Source organism: Rhinolophus hipposideros, assembly GCF_964194185.1.
Source record: "Rhinolophus hipposideros genome assembly, chromosome: 10".
Lineage (NCBI taxonomy): Eukaryota > Metazoa > Chordata > Mammalia > Chiroptera > Rhinolophidae > Rhinolophus > Rhinolophus hipposideros.
The window spans coordinates 45,484,511-45,505,884 of NC_138056.1; the positions used below are offsets into that span (position 1 = coordinate 45,484,511).

The following is a 21,374-nucleotide window of genomic DNA, read 5'->3' on the forward strand; positions in this document are numbered from 1 at the left end:
ATACTGTATAATCTCACTTATATGAGGTACTTAGGGCAGTCAAAAATCAGAGAGAAAGTAGAATGGTGATTGCCAAGGAATTGGAAAAGGTGAGAATTAGATGTTATTGTGTAATGGGTACAGTTTCAATTTTACAAGATGACAAGATTTATTGAGATGGATGATGGCGATGTTTGTATGTTCCACAACATTACAAATGTATTTAAAACACTGAATTGCACACCTGAAAATGGTTTATGGTAAATTTTATTTTTGACATTTTGACCACAATAAGAAAAGTTGTAAAACAAAAAAAAAAGGTAGCATCTGATGATATTTCTCTCGTATAACCTTCCACCAACCTACCCATTTGCCACTTAGTTACTAGTGTCAGTGGAAATGATGATCTTCATCTTTTGGAAGGCTAATTATCATGTTCTATATTCAATCACTCACTGCTTTCTTACAGAATTTTATACATGAATTAATCCCAATCATTCTATATTTTCAGTATTTCACTGTGTATTGTATCTTAAACCTCAGTTTTTAAATATGTATATTTTCTAGTTCTTTCCAATCTTACAAAAATTTTACATCTACCTTATAGTCATGACTTAGTTTTCTCCTTGGCTTCAAAACTAAACCTCCACTACTTATTTTTCCATTCATTCCTCAAGCCACTGTAGCTATTTCTCAGCTTTCAGGGCTGGACTTGAAAAATAAACCTATTATTTTTAGGGTAACTAATGTGTTCTCAGCAGCACCTGAAGTTGTTAATCCTTAGGAGACTTGACCAGTCAAGAAATTCAACCCAGTTGTTCATGTAATACCCAGTGATGACACCATGCTCTCTTGGTTTTAATAGTTCCTGTAGAGCTGCCTCATCTCATCTTGCTTTCGTGTGCATAGAGCTTTCCGATAACTTCTACAGAGTTCCATCTTCATGGGTTTTCTCTTATAAATCTAATCTGTGAGGTTATTCAACTACACTGTTGTATTAAAATGGCATTATACAATGATTACTTCCAAAGGTATATTATCAGCAAGTCTGGAGATTTTGCCTGGAGATTCACATCCACATGAGCATAGATATCTTTAACAGGATCTCTATTTGTCATTTCATACACGACATACTCAAAATGAATGCATTTGTTTTTTAACTAACTCTAATCATTTAATCTTGGATTTAATGGAGCTTTAAATTCTGTCAATATAGAAAGTAGAAATAATTATCTTTCAATATATATAAAGTTATATGGGCACATTTACCTTGAATTTAAGAATATATATGTATATCTTACATATAAACGTATGTATACAGTAATGTATATATACATATGTGTATATATACACATACAACATACTATATATGATTACATACATATATATACAATAACTTTGATTTAAAGTTTCCTCAATGATAGAGTATTTACCTATGTCTTTAGATAACTCTCCAAACCAAAAGAAAACTTAGCCAGATATTTTTGTGTAACCATGTAATTTATTACTTCTATAGGATGTGGGTATTGTAAGGACAAATGCTACAAATTCTGGACAACATGGAGATCTTAAGGAACTTGACACCTACATTTCCAACTTTCTTGTTGACTGGTATTCCTGGCCTAGAGACTGTCCATACCTGGATCTCCATTCCCTTCTGCTGCCTCTATGCCATTGCCCTGTCTGGGAACACCATGATCCTCTTTGTCATCATTACCCAGCAGAGTCTCCATAAGCCCATGTACTACTTCCTCTCCATGCTGTCAGCCACTGACTTGGGCTTGACTGTTTCTACCATGTTGACAACATTAGCTATCCTCTGGTTTAATGCAAGAGAAATCAGTCTAGACACCTGCATTATCCAGATGTTTTTTCTTCATGGATTTACCTTCATGGAATCTGGGGTGCTAGTGGCTATGGCCTTTGACCGCTACGTGGCAATCTGTTACCCTCTGAGGTACACTACCATTCTCACTAATTCTAGAATCGTTCAGATTGGCCTCTTAATGATTATACGCACTGTGGTATTAATAGTACCACTACTCTTGCTCCTTAAACCCCTCTATTTCTGTAAAACGAATGTCCTTTCCCATTCTTACTGTTACCATCCAGATGTGATTAAATTAGCGTGTTCAGATACTCGGGCCAACAGCATCTGTGGGTTAATTGATCTCGGCCTGACCACGGGGGTGGATACACCATGTATTGTCCTGTCTTATATCTTGATCATTCGCTCTGTGCTCAGCATTGCCTCTCCTGAAGAAAGGCACAAGGCCTTTAGCACCTGTGTCTCCCACATTGGAGCCGTCACTATTTTCTACATCCCCATGATGAGCTTGTCCTTGGTGCATCGATATGGTCTATCAGCCCCCAAAGTGGTCCATTCGATGATGGCCAATATATACCTGCTTTTGCCCCCTGTGCTCAACCCCGTCATCTATAGTATAAAAACAAAACAGATCCGCAGGGCTATACTCAGGCTTCTCCTTACAAAATAAACAGAGATGATTAATTTTGAGAAAAACCTGACAAAAATGATTTTCACTGTAGAAGAACAACCCTGGTAGGTGACTACCTGTGAGGTATTTTTTCTCATTTTGTTCATTTTTCAACCAATATTTAGTAAGCATTTTTGTGTTTTCAGTCATAAAATATACATAGGATATACCTCAAGAATTTTGCCGTCCAATAATGGAAACAGGAAAATATTAATAATGAAAAATAAAAATAATATTCATAGCAATTAACATTTATTGTTTATTTTATATTAGGTGTCTACTAACTGTTTTTGAGATATATTCTATGTATTCTTCCAAACAGCTATTTTTCCCTATGAAAAAATAGACAAGTAGACAACAAGGGGCTAGGTAACATTTACAAAAAGAAGGCAAGAATGGCCAAAAAGGAAGACTGGAAGAACTGTTATACTTTGATGTAAGCTTCACTTTGAGTTAAGGAAAGGAAATGAAAAGTTTTGGTAGAAAGTATCATCTTAGTCTGTAGTACAGTTCTAAACAGGTTAGAAGGCCACTGGGTATCCTCAAATCAAGGTCACCTGTCAGAGGAGTCCTGTGCCCACCAGGAATGTGCCTGCCTTAGTTTTCCTGCCACACTCAGTCATTGTCTGGAGCAGCTCATGGGACACGTGGGCTCTGTGGAATATGAGGATGGATTTAAGAGCTCAGCAGCTAGGACTATTGTTCTCTGTGAACTAAGATGTGAAGCACACATTTTAAAAACCAGCACATCTCAAATTAACAGGAAAATATGTAGGACAATACAAGCAGGAGGCAAACAACCAACCCTTGAGACAGAAAAGCCAGAACAGCTAGGCTGCTCAAGAATTTAAGTTTCCCATTTCCCAGTCTTTATGTGCCCCTCTTGAAGTTTCAAATACTCAAGGAAATAAAGTATCAGGGTAAAAGAGACATGAAAATTTTATCATTCTTTTTTCACCTTTTTTATAACTCTAAAATTATTTTGAAACGCATTGTGAAAAATTCTCATGAGAGTGTCTGATTGACCCTGCTTGGGTCAGGTATCTCAGGCTCTAGTGTTGATAATCAGGTTCATGTGTACAGGCCAGGTGTATTGGGCCCTCCTCAATGCTTGAGGCTATTATCAGAAAGGGGAAATATTTTTTGCCACAGAACTAGCCAACACCACTCTTAATATTCACTCTTTTTCCAACAAAGTGCATTAAGAACATTTGATTAGTGACAAATGTCTTTAATCTATGGTCATGATCCTGGGGATTAAATGATTGACTAAGCAGAAGAATATATTCAACTTTAAAGTTTCCCTTTCAGCAAAACTGCTCAAGACAAAAGTACCAAAGATTACAACATTACTGATTAGATGAATAACAGAACAGTTATATGAAACTACACAGGATAAACACATATACTAACAGATATCTTTCCCACAGGCCTGCAGAAACAGATTCAGATATGTTGAAGCAAACATTAAAAAGTAATCAAGGTCAAAAACTTATTATTATTAGGCATAGAAACAATAAAATGTCCTTCATGCATAATTTAGGTTCTTCATAAAATTTTCGTGTTTATTATATTAAGTGATTACTTTTTCTGACAATTACTGTTTTATAAATTTAATTTAATACTAATACGTTGCTACTAATAACAAATAGTGCTATGTATCATTAAACTTTAATAAAACTAATAATTCTTAGTCTGAGAAAATTTATGAGAATTAAACAAAATATGCTAAATCAATTACAAAATGTCTATAGTAATTTAAATCTATGTTTTTGTGTTCATTGCCCTACGTTGTATTAGATCGAAAAGAAATCCAGTATTCAAAACTAATTTTACAGAATTATACATTTATTTATTTATGATTTATTCATTCAATGAATATTTATCAATACCTACTATGTATAAAATTAAACCTGGTCTTGAAGGACATGTACTCTCATGAAGTATTTCTAACCATTATTCTTACCAAAATAATACACATGACCCATCAGTGCCTCAAAGTCAGCAAGTCCAAAACCAAATTTATTTTGATTCTTTTACAAGCAACCTGATGTTTCTGTTGATGGATGAAATTATTTCTGATCATGAAGGATGTAAGGTGATTAAAGGATTTCCTTCTTTGAAAAAACTTGACCAAGTGCTCCTCTGACCACTGGCAACATGTCTTTTGTTTAAATGTCTATGTGATCAAAATTTAAAAAATTTTTATCTCCTTTTGTGATGCAAGGGACCCTTCTTTCAGCCAACCAAACCTTATTTATTGACATCACCTTTGGCCTTCATATCTTCAACATCGAAACTGTTACTATATCAAAAAAATATATAACTTGATATTGCACTTAATAAACTTTCTCCTTTCCAACTCCACAATTCTGTGTCTTCAGAATTTCTCTTTACTATAGGCACATTCTGCCAGGTTGCCCTATATCCAATCTCTCTTCATTGCAATTTGTCCTCCATACAAATGTCAGATTAATCTTACAATGAAATTACAACATAGCTTAAAATAATCTACAAGAACCTGTCTTCTTATCCAAATTGTAAACAAATTCCATCAGCCAAGAGAACCCTAAATCCTAATCCTATGAACTTTTCCTTGAAATTTTCAGATTATCAGCTCATCATTCTATTGTGCAGAGGAAGAAATTGATGCCTTTAGCTATGGAATCTTTCCTTTGAGCCACACAGTTATTAGCAGAGCAATGTTTTCTGTTTTATCTGGTTGTATAATGCAGGATTCTTGGAACTCTATTATGCTGCTTCTCTCAATTATGAAAGTGCTTAAACTATTTGCTGCTATGATTGTTGAGTCTCTTTTTCCTTGTTTTTCCATTTTTCTAAAAATGTATAACAAAATTTTAAGTATGAAGATTTCTATGCAATGAATTTGGAAGTGCATATATCTCTTTGAGATCCTGAATTCAATTGTTTTGGGTAAAAACCCAGAGGTGAAATTGCTGAATCATATAGTAATTCTGTTTTTAATGTTTGAGGAAACTTTATACCGTTTTTTTATAGTGGCTGTACCAATTTACATTCCCACCATCAATGTACCATGGTTCCCTATCGTCCACATGCTCACCAAAAATTTTTAAAAAATAATAATAGGCATCTTAACAAGTATGAGGTGGTATCTCATTGTGGAATTAATTTCCATTTACCTGATATTGAGCACCTTTTCATGCAATGGTTGGCCTATAGTTAACAAAGCTGTAGTATATTAAATTTACTAAGAGAGTAGATATTATGCTGTGTTTTTAACCACAAAAATACGATAATAACAAAAGAGGTGGGAGGAAACTTTGGGAGGTGTTGAGTATATTTATGGCCTTGATGGTGATGATGGTTTCATGGTTGTAGACTTATTCCCAAATTCATCAAATTGTATACACTAAATATACAGTTTTTTAAATGTCAATCATACCTCAACAAAGCAGTTTTAAAAAAAAGATTTCTATGCAAGTTCTACTGAATAAACTTGCTAAATGAACCAGCAATTTTATTCCCTCTGCCAAACATAATGACTGATGCTAGCAGCTAGTTGAACACTCATAGCTTATTCTCCAATGATCAAGTCCTCAATGCCCCCAATAAATGAACTGTAGGCTACTTGTTTTTTCTCAAGCATCACAATTATTGTAATGGAAATTGTATACAGTATATTAAAGATATGGTTTACAAAAAGAGTATAATATGGAATTCTAATTTGCAAAACTACATGAGAAGTCCCTAATTCTACATCAAACAATGGTAAATAAATAACACATACAAGTTTTATGTTGAAAGAAAGTGTTCGGTGTAAGTTAAAATTATTTTTATGACTCCTCCTATATGTAACCAACTTTATTAACTAATTAGCCCAACCATCAACCAAACAGAGTTGAATAAAATGAGTTCTATTTTTCTTGTTTATATGAGTCTCTTTTCTAGACTATGAAATAGATCTTCAAGAGTGAGGGGTAAATTAATTTGATAAACACTACTGACCACTGATTTTGTGTCAAATACTGTATTCATCAGCACATGTCAGGTAAATACAACATGTTTGTTTTAGCCTGAACAACAAAAACTATATAAGATAATGTACCTGAAATCACTTGGTAAACATTAATCACTATACAGATGTTAATTTTTATGATCCTTGAGAACAACCTACTTTTTTTTTCCTGGAAGTTTCTTCCATTTGAGTTGCCAGAATTTAAAATCTTCCCTTTTCCATTGAAAGGGAAATCGACCCTCTTTTATTATAGCCCCTTGACTTTGTAATTCTATTCTATTGCTTGCTTCTCAGTCGTAGGAATCCATTTGCTCATAGCAACAAACAGTTAACGCATACATACTACGTACCTGGTACTATGCTACTACCTGGAGATACTTTCAAAGCATTTGTCATTCTACTTAGTTGTATGCAAAAATCTATGTAATAGATTATTTATAATAAACACATAACAGAATAAAAATGAAGAAATTCTGGGTCCTTAGCTGTATCCATGTTCAAAGTAATGATTCAATTTCATTTTTAATTAAAACATGTAAACACAGAGTTACTGTGTCACCATGTTTATTTTTCTTTGTTTGGTTCTTTTCCACTTGTCTGAGGATCCACATTTCCTGGTGCCAGCTAACTCACCTGGGGGACAGAAAGGTGAAGCACAATAGAATGGCACAGAAATCTCCCAAGGGTTTATTTAGCTCATTTGAGTAAATGACTACACCATCGTGGTCCCTTATAAAAATTTCCTATTTGTAGAGATAAATAGGTTACCTTCATTTACCCCATCCTACATAAGGGTAAAAGAAGTCTCTCCTCCCTCTCTAAAGGCCAAGTCAAGCAGCTGATCAGAAATAGTACTTGGTTGTGTCTAGAATAAAATGTGTCTAATGACTTTAAGCTGCATCATGAGTAATTTATCTTAGATAAATATAAGGAAGAATTTTTTGGAAGTGAAGTTAATGACCATAATTCACCTCATCTTCTGGCATTGCTCCTTCAACATCTCTATTTGTATCCCTTCTAATTCTCCACACTTTGAAAGGTAAGACCTTCCTCATTTACCCCTGGTCCTTGATCTCCAAATCCCCCAAGCTCCTGACTATACTTACTCCCCAGTGTTTTGTTCGTTTCTATGGGCCTGATGCCTGTTAAGAAATTCCAAATCCCATAAAAATGTTTTGTATTCATCTATATAGCTAAACGTAGCAATAATTGTGCTTCCTATTTGTTTGTATTTCCTGACACATATAACAACCAAACCCCAAAATACAACCACTGGCACATCCTCACTATTGTTTAACTAATATTTCTAATTAGTTTATACTTACTGCAGCACAATTACTCTATTCATCCTCATAAGTCTGCAGCAATTTGACAAATTTATTTTTAATTTTGTCTGAACAACAGTGTGGCACCGTAAAGTGACCATACTTTCAGAGTCAGACAGACCCGATTTCACACACTGGCTCCATTATGTCTATCAATGGGAACCTTAAATAAGTGCTTCACTCTGAATCTAGGTCATCTCACCTGAAGACTAGGAATGTTAGTCAGACCTACTAATGGTGCTGTTAAAGTAAAAATATGTACAGATATCTAGCAAAGAACTTGGTTCAATATTCTCTTCTCTATAAAAATATTAAAATTATCCTCTCATCTATCTTCCAACCATTCATCTCATTCATTTTCAGTCCAGGCACTAAACACTGAGTCTGCAGGGCCTCATGTCAGCATGTTCATAGGATACAGTCACTGCTTCGCCTCCATGTAGGTGGTTAACTTTGATATATTCCATAGGCACTGTTCCTAAATTCAGAAAAATATAATGAAGGACTCTCTTAAATCATTCTCTCAGAATGGATAAATCAATTCATTTAATTATTTGAATCCATGGCATTTTCAATCATAGGGATAACATTGTCACTCTAGAAAGATTGTGTTTGTATCCATTGTTTCGACAAATCATCATGTGATGTTAACTGATTTTTCTCTGCAGCAGAATATAACTCCAGACCTTCCTTTATATAAGAGATGACTAGTAATCTAGAAAATCAGACTTTGCATTTTTCTTCTTAAAAGAATAAAGATGCTTTACCCTTTTCTTGATTACTCATCCTTCTAAGAAACTAGATAAGAAAAAACTCCTTATCTTCTTTTCCTAAAACCTCAGCCACATATTCCAACTCATGTCCAACTACACACCCATGCATTTTATTGATAGAAATTGAGTTAACTATAGAGTGAGGTTGACTGGGAGGTGAAGATTATAAAACAGTTATCAATCCCAGACTATCTGGTCCTGCCTGATACCAAATGCGTGCTAGCCCGCCAATTCCTGAACTCTTCCCCTTTGTCCACTCTAGAAAACACAGTGATTCTGAGAAACAAACTCTGGCTAAGCTGGTGAATATACTCTGACAAATATACTCCTTTTTTTAGAAAGGCTTGAGAGTGTCCTCGGATTAGATGAAGAACGAAAAACATTGGAAAATGTGAAAGGAACTAATGAATTGAAAACATAGATGTTATTTACCTCTTAGTAACCATAGGATATAGCAATCTTATCTACACTTTTTTAGCACAAAAAAGAATAAGGCCAATTTACAAATTTAAGGAATGTAGTACAATGTCTCATATACACTATATTAATCTGTTTATAAAGATGTATTATATTGAAAATTAAAAGTTATTTGAGGGGTTAAATGTCTCAAATAGACACTTAGTACTTAACTATTGAAATAATTGACAAATTATTGAATGATTGATTTATATATGCATGATATGCAGCTGTGGCCATTGTTGTCACTATTAATTCCTGAGAAATTAAAATTTTAATTCAAAGGAAATGAAGTCTTAAGTGTGTGAAAAAAATAATTGAACCATCTACCTAATCACTCTCCACCATGAGTATAGTTTTCCTATAGTTCAACAATCCTTACTAATCCTTGTCAATTTACTTGATTAAAAACAACTGTTCTTAATTACTACTTCTCTAGCTGATGGTAAAATCAAATATTATTTCTGTATTACTACTATATCAGTTATTCTTTGGGGAATTCCAGTTTAAAGACTTCTACCCATTTTTACATTTTTATTGTTTGTTACCATTCTACAGTAAGCTTATTATCCAACTCAATCTTGTATATACTGCAAATATGTCCTCCAGTTTGTAATTATTTTTTTAATTCTGTGGAATTAAAGGTGTTTTGTTTTTTTTTTACCATAAAACAATTCTGTGTATTTCATCAAATCAAATATATCAATCTTTAATTCTGTGATTTACATCTTTAGTGTTACCATTAGAAAATTCTTTCTCACTCAGGATTGTATAAATATTTACCGGCATTTTATGTAAAACGTATGTTGGTTATTCATAATTAAATATTTAACTATCAGGAAATAATGTAAATATATATGTTGGTGTATGCTTTATTATATATAGTTTTTCAAATGGATAGTCAGTTTACCCAACTCCTTTTATTCAATAATTCACTCTATTACTACTGGTTTAAGAAGCTTCCTTTAACATTTAACTGAATGTTTACCTAGGACACTTTCTGTGCTTTTAATCCTGTCCCAGGGCTGTATTTGTTTCCAAAATGTACTAAATTATTATAATTATATCTGGGGTGGATTCTTAGGTATATGTATTCCCTGAAAAGAGATGTTCCCCTGGTAAGTTAAAGTGGATTTTCACTTAGAATATGAGTTTAAGAGTTCTAAGATTCCAAGGCAAAATTAGTCAATTATTTTCTTACGCCATGTACCACTTCTGGTTAAATAAGATATTTAAGAAAGGGCAAATAAAATATAAATGAATTAGAGAAAATATATTGATTATCTACTCTGAGCAAAGAATTCTACTAAGCAAAGATTAGCCAAAAATAACCCCTTATTCTCATGGGGCCATATTAATAAGAAGAAGCTTATAACCCCGTTGGAAGGTAAAAAATATAGTCAAAAATATCGATAAGAGTACATGATAGTGAGTGATAATCACCAAATAAGTTTAACTAAGTAAATTGAACCTAATTAAACATTTTATTTCAGTGATGAATCTCACAGGTATAATATTGAATGAAAGAAGCAAAATGCAAATAATATATACTGCATAATTATATTTATATCAAGATCAAGAACAGAGAGAATTACAGTAATCAAGTCTGAATAATGGTTACTACAAGAGAGGATGTTGATGAGAATGAGCATTAGGAAGCCTTCTGGGTTAGTGGTAATGTTTCATCAGTTGTTCTTGTAAGTGAGCACAATGATGTCTAACTTCATTGAGCTGTACTCTCAAGTTTTGTGAACTAAATGTATATTAAACTTCAACTAAAAAGAATTTTAAAATTCTAAATTTAGAAAGTCAAGATCTTACAACAGAGTTCTGCTCCTTCACATCATTAATGCCAATCTACGATAACTCCACCTTCCCTACTTTCCTCTTGACTGGGGTCCCTGGTCTTGAATGGGCCCATGCCTGGATCTCCATCCCCTTCTGCTGCCTCTACTTAACTGCCCTTTCTGGGAATACTTTGATCCTGTTCATAGTTCTCACTGAGCCAAGCCTCCATGAGCCCATGTACTATTTCCTCTCCATGTTGTCCACCACTGACATTGGCTTATGCATCTCCACACTGGTGACAGTACTGGGAATATTATGGGTCAATGCCCGGGAAATCAGCTTCAATGCTTGCTTATTGCAAATGTTCTTCATTCACCTCTTCACTTTCATGGAATCTTCGGTGCTCCTGGCTATGGCCTTTGATCGCTTTGTGGCCATTTCTAACCCTTTGAGATACGCTACTATTCTAACTCATGAAAGGATTGCACAGATTGGTTTGGCAGTCATTACCAGGGGGACTGTCATTCTGACACCACTTGTCCTACTTCTTAAACGTCTATCATTCTGCCACAGCCACGTGCTCCACCACTCCTACTGCTTCCACCCTGATGTGATGAAGCTCTCATGTTCAGATACAAAGATCAATAGTGCATTTGGACTAACTGCAATTATTTCTACTGCTGGAGTGGACTCTTTCTTTATCCTGCTTTCCTATGTCTTGATCATTCACTCGGTTCTCAACATTGCATCCCCCGAGGAGAGGAAGAAAGCCTTCAGCACCTGCATTTCTCATATCACTGCTGTAGCCATATTCTACATCCCTTTGATCAGCCTGTCGTTTGTTCACAGATTTGGAAAACATGTTCCTCCCTTTGTGCCCACACTCATTGCTAATGTATACTTGCTTATTCCTCCTGTGATGAACCCCATCATCTATAGTGTGAAAACAAAGCAGATTCAAAAAGCTGTGTTCAAACTTGTCTGTTCCAAGAGAACTTATATTTAACAATTACTGCTCCCATAAAGACCTATTTCAAAACCAGCAAAAATTTGTCACAAATTCGAGTTATAAACTTATGCAATTTTAGAGTTGGATGGAACTAAATGTTATCTAATTCAAATATGTCCACAATGTAGTTAATCGACCTCAGGTAATCTTATCTTTTCTACACCAAAATACTAATTCAGATTCTCAATACCTCTCAGTTATCCTATTCCTATAGGTAATAATTGACCTCCAGTCTCTATGCTGTTTCTCCCCAAAACCACCTGTCATTACTTAGAATTAATTTTCCAAATATCCAGCTCAAATAAAATTTAAAAACAAATCAATAAGCATCTCTTTCATGTTTACTTTTCATATAACAACTCAATGAATCAACAAATTCTGTCTATGATAAAGTCCTCCACAATTTTAGTTCAACTTCCATTTAAAGTTTAATTTGCCTTTTTCTTTTTACATACTCTGCAGTCTAAGAAAACCAGTCTACTGACCACTCTGTCATACATATGAACTTTCCTAACAGTGAGCTTTCCTGTTGACTCCACTTCAACTTTGACATCCACTCCTGCACCTTGAAATTCTAACTTATGTGTCAAGGCTCATCTTTAAATATCTTCTGCATTAAATTTTTCATAATTGTTCCAATGATATCAGACCTCTCCTTCCCATAATTTGCCTTTTATAGTGCTTTCTCTGTATCTTTTTTTGCCTTTATTTACTTTTGACTATATGTTTTATATGTATTATTACATATATATACAGCTTTCAGAAAGCTGTAAATTCCCTAAATAATAAAGGTTTGATTTTCTTTGAATCCACTACAATCCCTAGAAAAATACAGGTATTCATATATGGTAAATACCACAATAGGTATTTACCATCTTCTATAAAGCAGATATTCAATGATAGCTGTTGAATTGAACTAAACATAACAGACTATCAAAGAATCCATCTAAATAATTTCAATGATAAGTCAAAGTTTGGTATGTATAATGTAAGAAATTTCTCTTATTTATGTTCCCAGTTTTTCTGCCTATTTTATCTAGCTATTTATCTAGCTGATTTACCAAACCATATAGACACAGAGCAATTTTGGAGTGCAAAATCTCAGTTTCAGGAACTTATCACAGTTTTGCCAAAGACCCAGTTTGACTAAAAGTAATTCAAGCAATTTTTGATGAATAAAAGGTTTCCCAGAACTAACTGCTGTTATGTTTCATTTTGTTTTTGTTTATAATTCCCAGGTACCAAAGACAAAAGCTAATGAACCATCCTCAAATGCTCACTCATCCTTTGCTCCTGTATTCAATGAATCTGTATTATCTTTTAATTCTAAAAGCAAAATATCTCTTCATCTCATACTTTTAGCCTATGACACTAAAATCTTTCAGCTAAATTAGTTTTATGTCTTTTTCTACCAATTTTACCACCATGGAGAAGTGTTGATATTAAAAAAAACAAAATTGAAATTTAATAAGCAATATAATTTTAAAATTAAATGGGATAAATTGTGTAAGATACACAATTCATATAAAGCCTGACACATTGTGAGATTCTATAAATGATAGGTCTTAACTACCTTGCAAAATAACTATAATTTACCAATAAGAAAATATCATCAAAAATTTTGTTAAGTCCTCTGATTCCAAAATTTCTGTTGCTATTTTACCTTCCCTCCCCTTTCACATTCTATTAGTCAGGTTTTTCCAGAGATACAGAACCAGTAGGAGATAGATAGATGATAGGTAGACAGATGATGATAGTTGATAGATAGATAGATAGATAGATAGATAGATAGATAGATAGATAGATAGATAGATGATAGATAGATAGATAGATAGAAGATAGATGATAGATAGATAGATACAGATAGATAGATGATATAGACAGATAGAGATAGACGAGAGAGAGAGAGAGAGACAGAGAGAGAGAGAGAGAGAGAGAGGTAGAGGTAGAGATATAGACAGAGAGAGCTAGACAGAGATACAGATTGTTCCAATCTGCTGTCTGCAAACTGGAGACCCAGAAAAGCCAGTGGTGTAGTTCCAGTCCAAATCTGAAGGCCTAAGAACCAGAATTGATGGCGTGAGTTCCAGTTTAAGTCCAAAGGCCGGACAATCAGGGGCGCTCATGATGTAAGTCCCAGTTCAAGGGCAGGAGAAGACTGACATCCCAGCTCAGCATTCGGGCAGGGACAAAGAAGTTTCCTTTCTCTGCCTTTTTTGTTTTATTCAGGCCCCAAACTAATTGAATAATGGCCACCCACATTGGGGAGAGCAACCTGCTTTACTTAGTCTGATTCACATGCTAATCTCTTCCAGAGATGCACCCAGAAATAATGTTTAATCCCATATGTGGGCAGTCTGTGGCCAAGTCAAGCTGACATTTAAAATTCACACACACACACACACACACACACACACACACACACACAAATTCATTTCTTGCCAATGCTACTTAGAATTCAGGTCTCAATCTAGACATCATTATTTGCTGGAAACCATTCCTCATCCCCCACAGTGAGCTTGTTGTTTTCTTTAAGTGCCCTCATAGCATTCTAGATTTACTCTATATACTCTCTAATTCCATGTTACTTGTCTATATCTTCTAGTTGACTAAGCATTTCTAGGGTCAAGGATGTTGTTGTACTTAACATTTAATTTTCTAAGGCTGGTCCACAGTAGATGTGTAATATGTATTTGCTGAAAGATTAAATGAATACATCTATCCCATTTTCAGTATTTGTGTTTAGACAAAGTGACCCGTTTATCAAGTAGCGTTGGAAGCTCACTATTGCACTGTTTCTGGCTTATTGTATGCATTACAGCACTTCTTCTTCTTCTTTTCTTAATTAAAATTTATTGGGGTGACAATTGTTAGTAAAGTTACATGGGTTTCAGTTGTACAAGCCTTTCTTCTTAAAGGAGCATCTTACGACCTCCTTCCTGCTAATTCTAGGTTTACCTTCTGTATGGCACAGAGATATGTGTAATTCTTCTCAAATATAATATTTCAGTCATTTTAATATAACTATGGTTATAATTAATGGTTAATGTAACCATTAATTTTCTCTTCTCCTGGCTGATTAAACCTGATTAAACCTCATAGTTTCTAAGCATTCTTTTTTCTTTACACACCCATCATTATTTCTTCAATTCACTTTAGCAGGAATAAGACTAATAAAAGTAATTAGTTGCTTTCAGTCAACTGGAAGATCATTTGATAAAAATCAGGGTCATTTTGTAGAAGGAGTAAAATATCTCTAAGGTACTTTCCAATTCTAAAATCCTATAATTCCATATTATTCTAAAATGTTATAAATGGAGACATTTAAAGCCAATGTCCAAAGTCGCCTGGGAGGAGACTTCAAAAACAAAAATAGCATTTCTTCTTGAACCCTACTGTTGTCACTTTACTGCTCATGGATGTTGGCTTTAAATATTGACTTTTTTTCATTATTTATTTTATTTAAATTAAATCTGCTTAAATTTTGATTCATATTTCCAGCCACAAGATCATTATTTTTCTAATATAAGATTTTTCTATGGAAAGAGAACACACAATGTGATATATAGATGATGTATTACAGAAATGTACACCTGAAATCTATGTAACTTTGCTAACAATTGTCACCCCAAAAAACTTTAATTAAAAAAAATATATTTTTCTATCCTTCTACACATATGACTTTTAAAATGTTCTTCTAAAATTATCTAATGAATAAGGGATTTTCATTTTTGCATATTAATTTTTGAATGATGCCAGAAAACTGAGTGAGAAATTGATTCTATTTCACTTAATATACTTTTCAATCAAATAATTATAAAGTCAATGGAACATGAATCACCTCATAGTCAGCATAGAAACTACTTCATAATCACTGTAACATACATTTGAAAATTTCTGCATGGGGGCCTTTTCCATAATTTCTCATATATTTAGTATATTAAGTAATGCCCAAAAGGTTGTTTCTGTGATGTCTTTTTAAAGTGCTATTGCATAGAATGAGAAAACAATAATACGAATAGAATTACCATATGACCCAGCAATCCCTCTCCTGGATATCTACCCAAAGAATTTGAAATCATTTATACATAAAGACACGTGTGCTCCAATGTTCATTGCAGCTTTGTTTATGGTGGCCAACACATGGAAACAACCAAAATGTCTTTCGATAGATGAATGGATACAGAAGTTGTGGTAAATATACACCATGGAATACTATTCGGCGGTAGGAAAAGATGATATAGGAATATTTGTGACAACATGGATGGATCTTGAGAATATAATGCTAAGTGAAATAAGTCAGATAGAAAAAGCATAGAACCATATGATTTCACTGATATGTGGCATATAAACCAAAAACAACAAAAGAACAAGACAAACAAATGAGAAACAAAAACTCATAGAAAACAATAATAGAGATTATGTAATTCAATCATCTTTAATATTAAGATTAAGTGACAAGACCAAAGGCATGAGGCTCTTTTGTGCTGAACCTAAACAAAGTAGCCTCAGATATAAGATAGTTGGTATCCCAGTAGCCTGTGACAACAGGAATAAAAGTTGAGACTGGACAGCCATAATAGCTGGGGATTAAACAAAAAGTAGTCAACAATACAACAGGTAGTCACAAGAGGTATCACAAACTGAGATTTGGAGTCAGAATGTTTCAATATCTAAGGAGGTGAAATTGTATAACACTGCTGCAGGAGTATATTCTTCAAATCAAGTGGTTGGAGGCATGATAGATCAGAATGTTCCTGAAGGACCAATGGGATTCCAGTCAATAACCGGTACTAAGAGACACAAAGAGAAGAAAAGTTAGGTTATTTAGAGCACCACCACATTGGCTTAGTGAAGAGCTTACCAAGATTTTTCCATACATAAAGGGACTAGATCACAAGAGTTAAGTCAGTATGGGAAATGAAAAAGGAAGAAGAAAATTTACCCAGTACCTCACTTACATAACAGTAAGTCTCATATCCAATGTTACCTAATGTCAGAACTGAAAGATGAAATGTGTTATTTACCTTGATGAAGATATGCTCTGTAAGTGTACTACCGTCCTGAGGCTATGTATAAGTAAAAGGTAGCAAAAGCGCGAAGCTGGAGAAGGAATGATCTAATACCAGGCCTCTGTACACCCAGTTCACTCTTACCCTAAAATTTAATACAGTTGTTTCTGAAAGGACTAATTGATAAAGGTGATGTTACAGAAAATTTTCTTTAACAGTTACGTATCAACACAACTACAGTGATAATAGATAAAAAATAAAAATGAAGATCAGAAAATAATCCTAGACTAGAAACAACCTTAGCAAGATAAGATCCGGAGACCAAGAAATAATAAATAGGATATTGTATAGGACTGGTATAAAAGTATATACTTAAACAAAATTATTTTTGAATAGGCTATATAGCTTTAAAATGTATGATAAATTTCCATGATAATGTACAAGTAGTAACACAAATATTCAAACATTTATGCTTTCTATAAAATAATAAATCTTACTTTTAAACACTAATATTCCTTTGAGGTCTTCATTAAATTCTTGGTATTTCCAGATTATCTTGATCCAATTCTCCCTTTATATGGGGAGTACAAAGAAGGGGGAAAGAAAATGCTTAGGGTCAAGACAACAAAAAGTACCCTGAGATTAAAAATAAATAAAGGTTCTCTGTTGTGAATCAGGAAACAAGAATCATGAAAGATTAGCTCAATACAGCAAAAAGAAAAGAAATGAAAATTGGGGAGCAAAAACAGGACAAGGTCCTAAGAATAATCTCCAATTTGATTTATCTAACTACAGTTAATAGAAATCACAATAAAATTGCTAAATGGTAATTTCATTTCTCATTCTAGGATATTTTATTTTGACATTATTCTATAGTAATTATGTCATCTTCCTCTAACATCACTTCCTCTTCTGTGATCTTTTTCCTGACAGGAGTTCCAGGACTAGAAGGTGCCCATGCCTGCATCTCCATCCCCTTCTGCTGTCTCTACATCGCTGCCCTCTATGGGGATGGTATAATCCTAATCATCCTTATCACTAAGTTGAGTCTCCATGAGCCTATGTACATTTCCTCTCTATACTCTCAACCACCAACCTGGGCTTGTGTATTTCGACATTAGTCACTATGCTGGACATTCTGGTTCAATACAAGAGAGATCAATTTCCATGCTTGTGTTGCCCAGACATTCTTCATTCAACTCTTTACTGTCATGGAATCCTCATTGCTCTTGGCAATGGCATTTGACCACTTCATTGCCATTTGTAACCCACTGAGATATGCTACAATCTTGACTGATTCCAGAATCGTCAAAGTGTGGTTTGCCATTCTTGTCAGGGGTACAGTGATCCTAATGCCTCTGGTCCTGCTTCTCAAACAACTATCCTTCTGCCAAAGTTATTTGCTCCATCATTCTTATTGTTTCCATCCTGATATAATCCAGCTCTCATGTTCTGACAATAAGATCAACAGTGTTTTAGGATTTACTGCCCTCATAGTTACTGCAGGAGTGAACTCCACCTTTATTCTTCTCTTCTATATCCTGATTATGAAGACCATCTTAAGCATTGTTTCCCCAGAAGAACAGCATAAGGCCTTTAGCACTTGTACCTCCCACATAAGTACTGTTACTGTCTTCTACATCCCTCTCATTATCTTGTGCTTTGTCCATATGTTTGGGGGAAAGGTGCCCCCTTATGTACATATTCTTATAGCCAATATGTATTTGCTTATTGCACCAGTGATGAATCCCATTATTTATAGTGTGAAAACCAAGCAGATCCGTAGGGCCATTAAAAAAGTTCTCTTTCCCAAGGGGTCTAACACCTGTGCAATAAAATCTACTCCTTAGTTATCACATCTAATACCTAATGTTTAATCAATATAATCTCTTCTACCAGTAACCCAAAAATTTTTAAAAATTAGGTGGGATGGGGTAAGTGGGGGATACAGTTTGACATAAATTTATTCTTTTTATTTTCAATAGAACTATTACTAATCCATTCCTTAGGAAAACATTTTCATTTACAAAGCATCAAAAGGAATAAAAATACTTGGAAACAAATTTAGCTAAGAAGTGCAAGACTTGCACACTTAGAACACTGTACACAAAAATAATGCTCAAAGAAATTAAAGAAGTCCTAAATAAATGGAAATATATGCCATGTGTATAATTTGAAGACTTAATATTGTTAACATAGCCATACTCCCCAAATTGATTTATAGATGTAATGCAATCTCTATCAAAACGCAACTTTGTTTCTGTGCATAAATTGACAGTTGATCCCAAAATATATATAAGGAATTTTCAGACACCAACAATAGCAAAAATCATCTTGGACAAGAAGAGCTGAGTCTGGGTTTCAGGATTCATACTTAACAATTTCAAAATGCATAGTCATCTATGATTAGACAGTGTAGTACTGCATAGGATAGATATACAGATCAAAGGAATAGAACTGAAAGTACAGAAATAAACCCTCACATTCCTTGTCAATTGATTTTTGACACAGGTGCCAAAACATTTCAGTAAGGAAAGAATAGTGTCTTCAACAAATGGTGCTGCCACCTAAGGCTGCATTAAAAGATGGGTATATAAAACATGACAGAGTCGTACAATGGAATATTATTTGCCAAGTAAAAAGAGTGATGTACTTACACTTACCATAGAATGGATGACCCTTTAAAATATTATGTTAATTGAAAAAAGCCAATACCAAAATACCACATATTACATGTGATTCAATTTATATAAAATGTCCAAAATAGGCAAATTTATGGAGACAGAAAGTACATTAATTGTTGCCTAGGGCTGAGGGGATGGAAGGTAATGAGGTATGACAGCTCATGGGTAGGGTGTTCCATTTGTGAATTACAAAAAGGATCTAAAATTGTGGTGATAGTTGCCAACTCTGTGAATATACTAAAACCATTAAACTTTTGCATATTAAATAGGTAAATTGTACTGTACGTGAACTGAATCACAGTAAAACAGTTATGTTTTTAAAAAAAGGAAGATTGGAGATTACATAAAGAAGGTGGAGAGAGCACACATAGTCAAACTACTTTTTCCCTAGAAAAAGAAGAAAATGTTTGGGGAAAAAATTAATAATAACACCAGAATATAAATATGATGATAATCAGTGATCTATAAATTTGGGAAATCAATGAAATATAGAACAAAGATAAAATAAGATTGATATACAAAATTGTAGCCCAAAATAACTACAAGAGCAAATTGAAAGGGAAGTAGAGGATACTCTAGGGGATATTCCAAGTTCTGAGGTGTTGGTTGAGGTGTTCCATTAAAATATCCAACCATTTTACTTCTGTCCTCTCACCCCAACTTGTCCTATTTGTGCCATATTTTAGTCCACAGGGAAACTTGCCTATCTAAAGAAAGGTAAATAGTGATAGAGAATTTCCAGCTTAAATGTATTTCTCATAGTCCACAGTCTTCTAACTGAAAGCTAACGTGATCTTTTGGGATGCTGTCACCCCAAGCATGAGACTCAACATTTTAACTTCAATAAGTGTCATTTTATTCATCTATACAATGATCAGGACTAGAAAAAATTGAAAAACCCATCTAGTTCTTTGTTGCACTGGGATGGAGAACTTTCAGCACAGCCCTACGTATCTGTTTGGTCTTCATACTGTAAATGATGGGATTCATGACAGGAGGGATTAACAGGCAGGCATTGGCAATCGGTGTATGTACATAGGGTGGGGCCTGTTTCCCAAATCTGTGAACAAAAGACAGACTGATCAATGGGATATAGAATACAGCAACAGCCCCCATATGGGAGATGCATGTGCTAAAGGCTTTCCTCCTCTCTTCTGGGGATGCAATGCTGAGGACAGTCTTAATAATCAAAAGATAAGAAAGGAGGATGAAGACGGAGTCCACCCCAGCAGTGGAGATCAGGGCAGTCAACCCAATTGCACTATTGATCCTGTTGTCTGTGCAGGAGAGCTTCATCACATCAGGGTGGAAGCAGTAGGAGTGGTGGAGCACGTGGCTGTGACAGAATGATAGACGTTTAAGAAGCACCTGCACAGGTATTAGGATTAATGTACCTCTGGTGACGATTGCTACTCCAATCTGCGCTACTTTAAGATCTGTTAAGATAGAAGCATATCTAAGAGGATTAGAAATGGCCACAAGACGATCGAAAGACATGGCCAACAGCACTGAAGATTCCATGACAGTGAAGAGTTGAATGAAAAACATCTGTGACAAGCAGGCATTAAAACTGATCTTCCTGGCATCAAACAGAATATACCCAACATGGTGACCAGAGTGGATATGGACAAGCCGAGGTCAGTGGTAGACAGCATGGAGAGGAAATAATACATAGGTTCGTGGAGGCTGGGCGGAGTGACAATGGCAAAGAGAATCAGACTGTTTCCTGAGAGGGCAGTTATATAGAGAAAGCAGAAAGGAATGGAGATCCAGGTGTGAAAGTCTTCTAGCCCAGGAACACCAGTTAGCAGAAAAATGATGGAGGAGGACGTGATATTCTGGAAAGTGGACAT

At 34.6% G+C, this 21,374-nt stretch overlaps 3 protein-coding genes and 1 pseudogene across 4 annotated transcripts; 3 read left to right on the forward strand and 1 right to left on the reverse strand.

The window, feature by feature from the left end:
• Positions 1-1,517: 1,517 nt before the first annotated feature.
• LOC308503802 (olfactory receptor 51F1-like) lies at positions 1,518-2,477 on the forward strand (the record flags this gene model as incomplete). Its single annotated transcript, XM_081063466.1, has 1 exon — positions 1,518-2,477. One exon carries the CDS (start codon positions 1,518-1,520, stop codon positions 2,475-2,477), a length of 960 nt encoding a protein of 319 aa, XP_080919592.1.
• An 8,400-nt stretch (positions 2,478-10,877) lies between these two features.
• On the forward strand, positions 10,878-11,822 carry LOC308503823 (olfactory receptor OR51C1-like; the record flags this gene model as incomplete). Its single annotated transcript, XM_081063488.1, has 1 exon — positions 10,878-11,822. The coding sequence occupies one exon, from the start codon at positions 10,878-10,880 to the stop codon at positions 11,820-11,822; it is 945 nt and encodes a 314-aa protein (XP_080919614.1).
• Positions 11,823-17,718: 5,896 nt separating this feature from the next.
• Positions 17,719-18,687, forward strand: LOC308503423 (olfactory receptor OR51C1-like; annotated as a pseudogene). The gene has a single exon. The product of its transcript is annotated as an olfactory receptor OR51C1-like (transcript).
• A 1,737-nt stretch (positions 18,688-20,424) lies between these two features.
• On the reverse strand, positions 20,425-21,374 carry LOC308503812 (olfactory receptor OR51C1-like; the record flags this gene model as incomplete). The annotated part of the gene is given in 2 exon segments (XM_081063477.1): positions 20,425-21,113; positions 21,116-21,374. Coding segments are annotated over 2 exon segments (948 nt in total).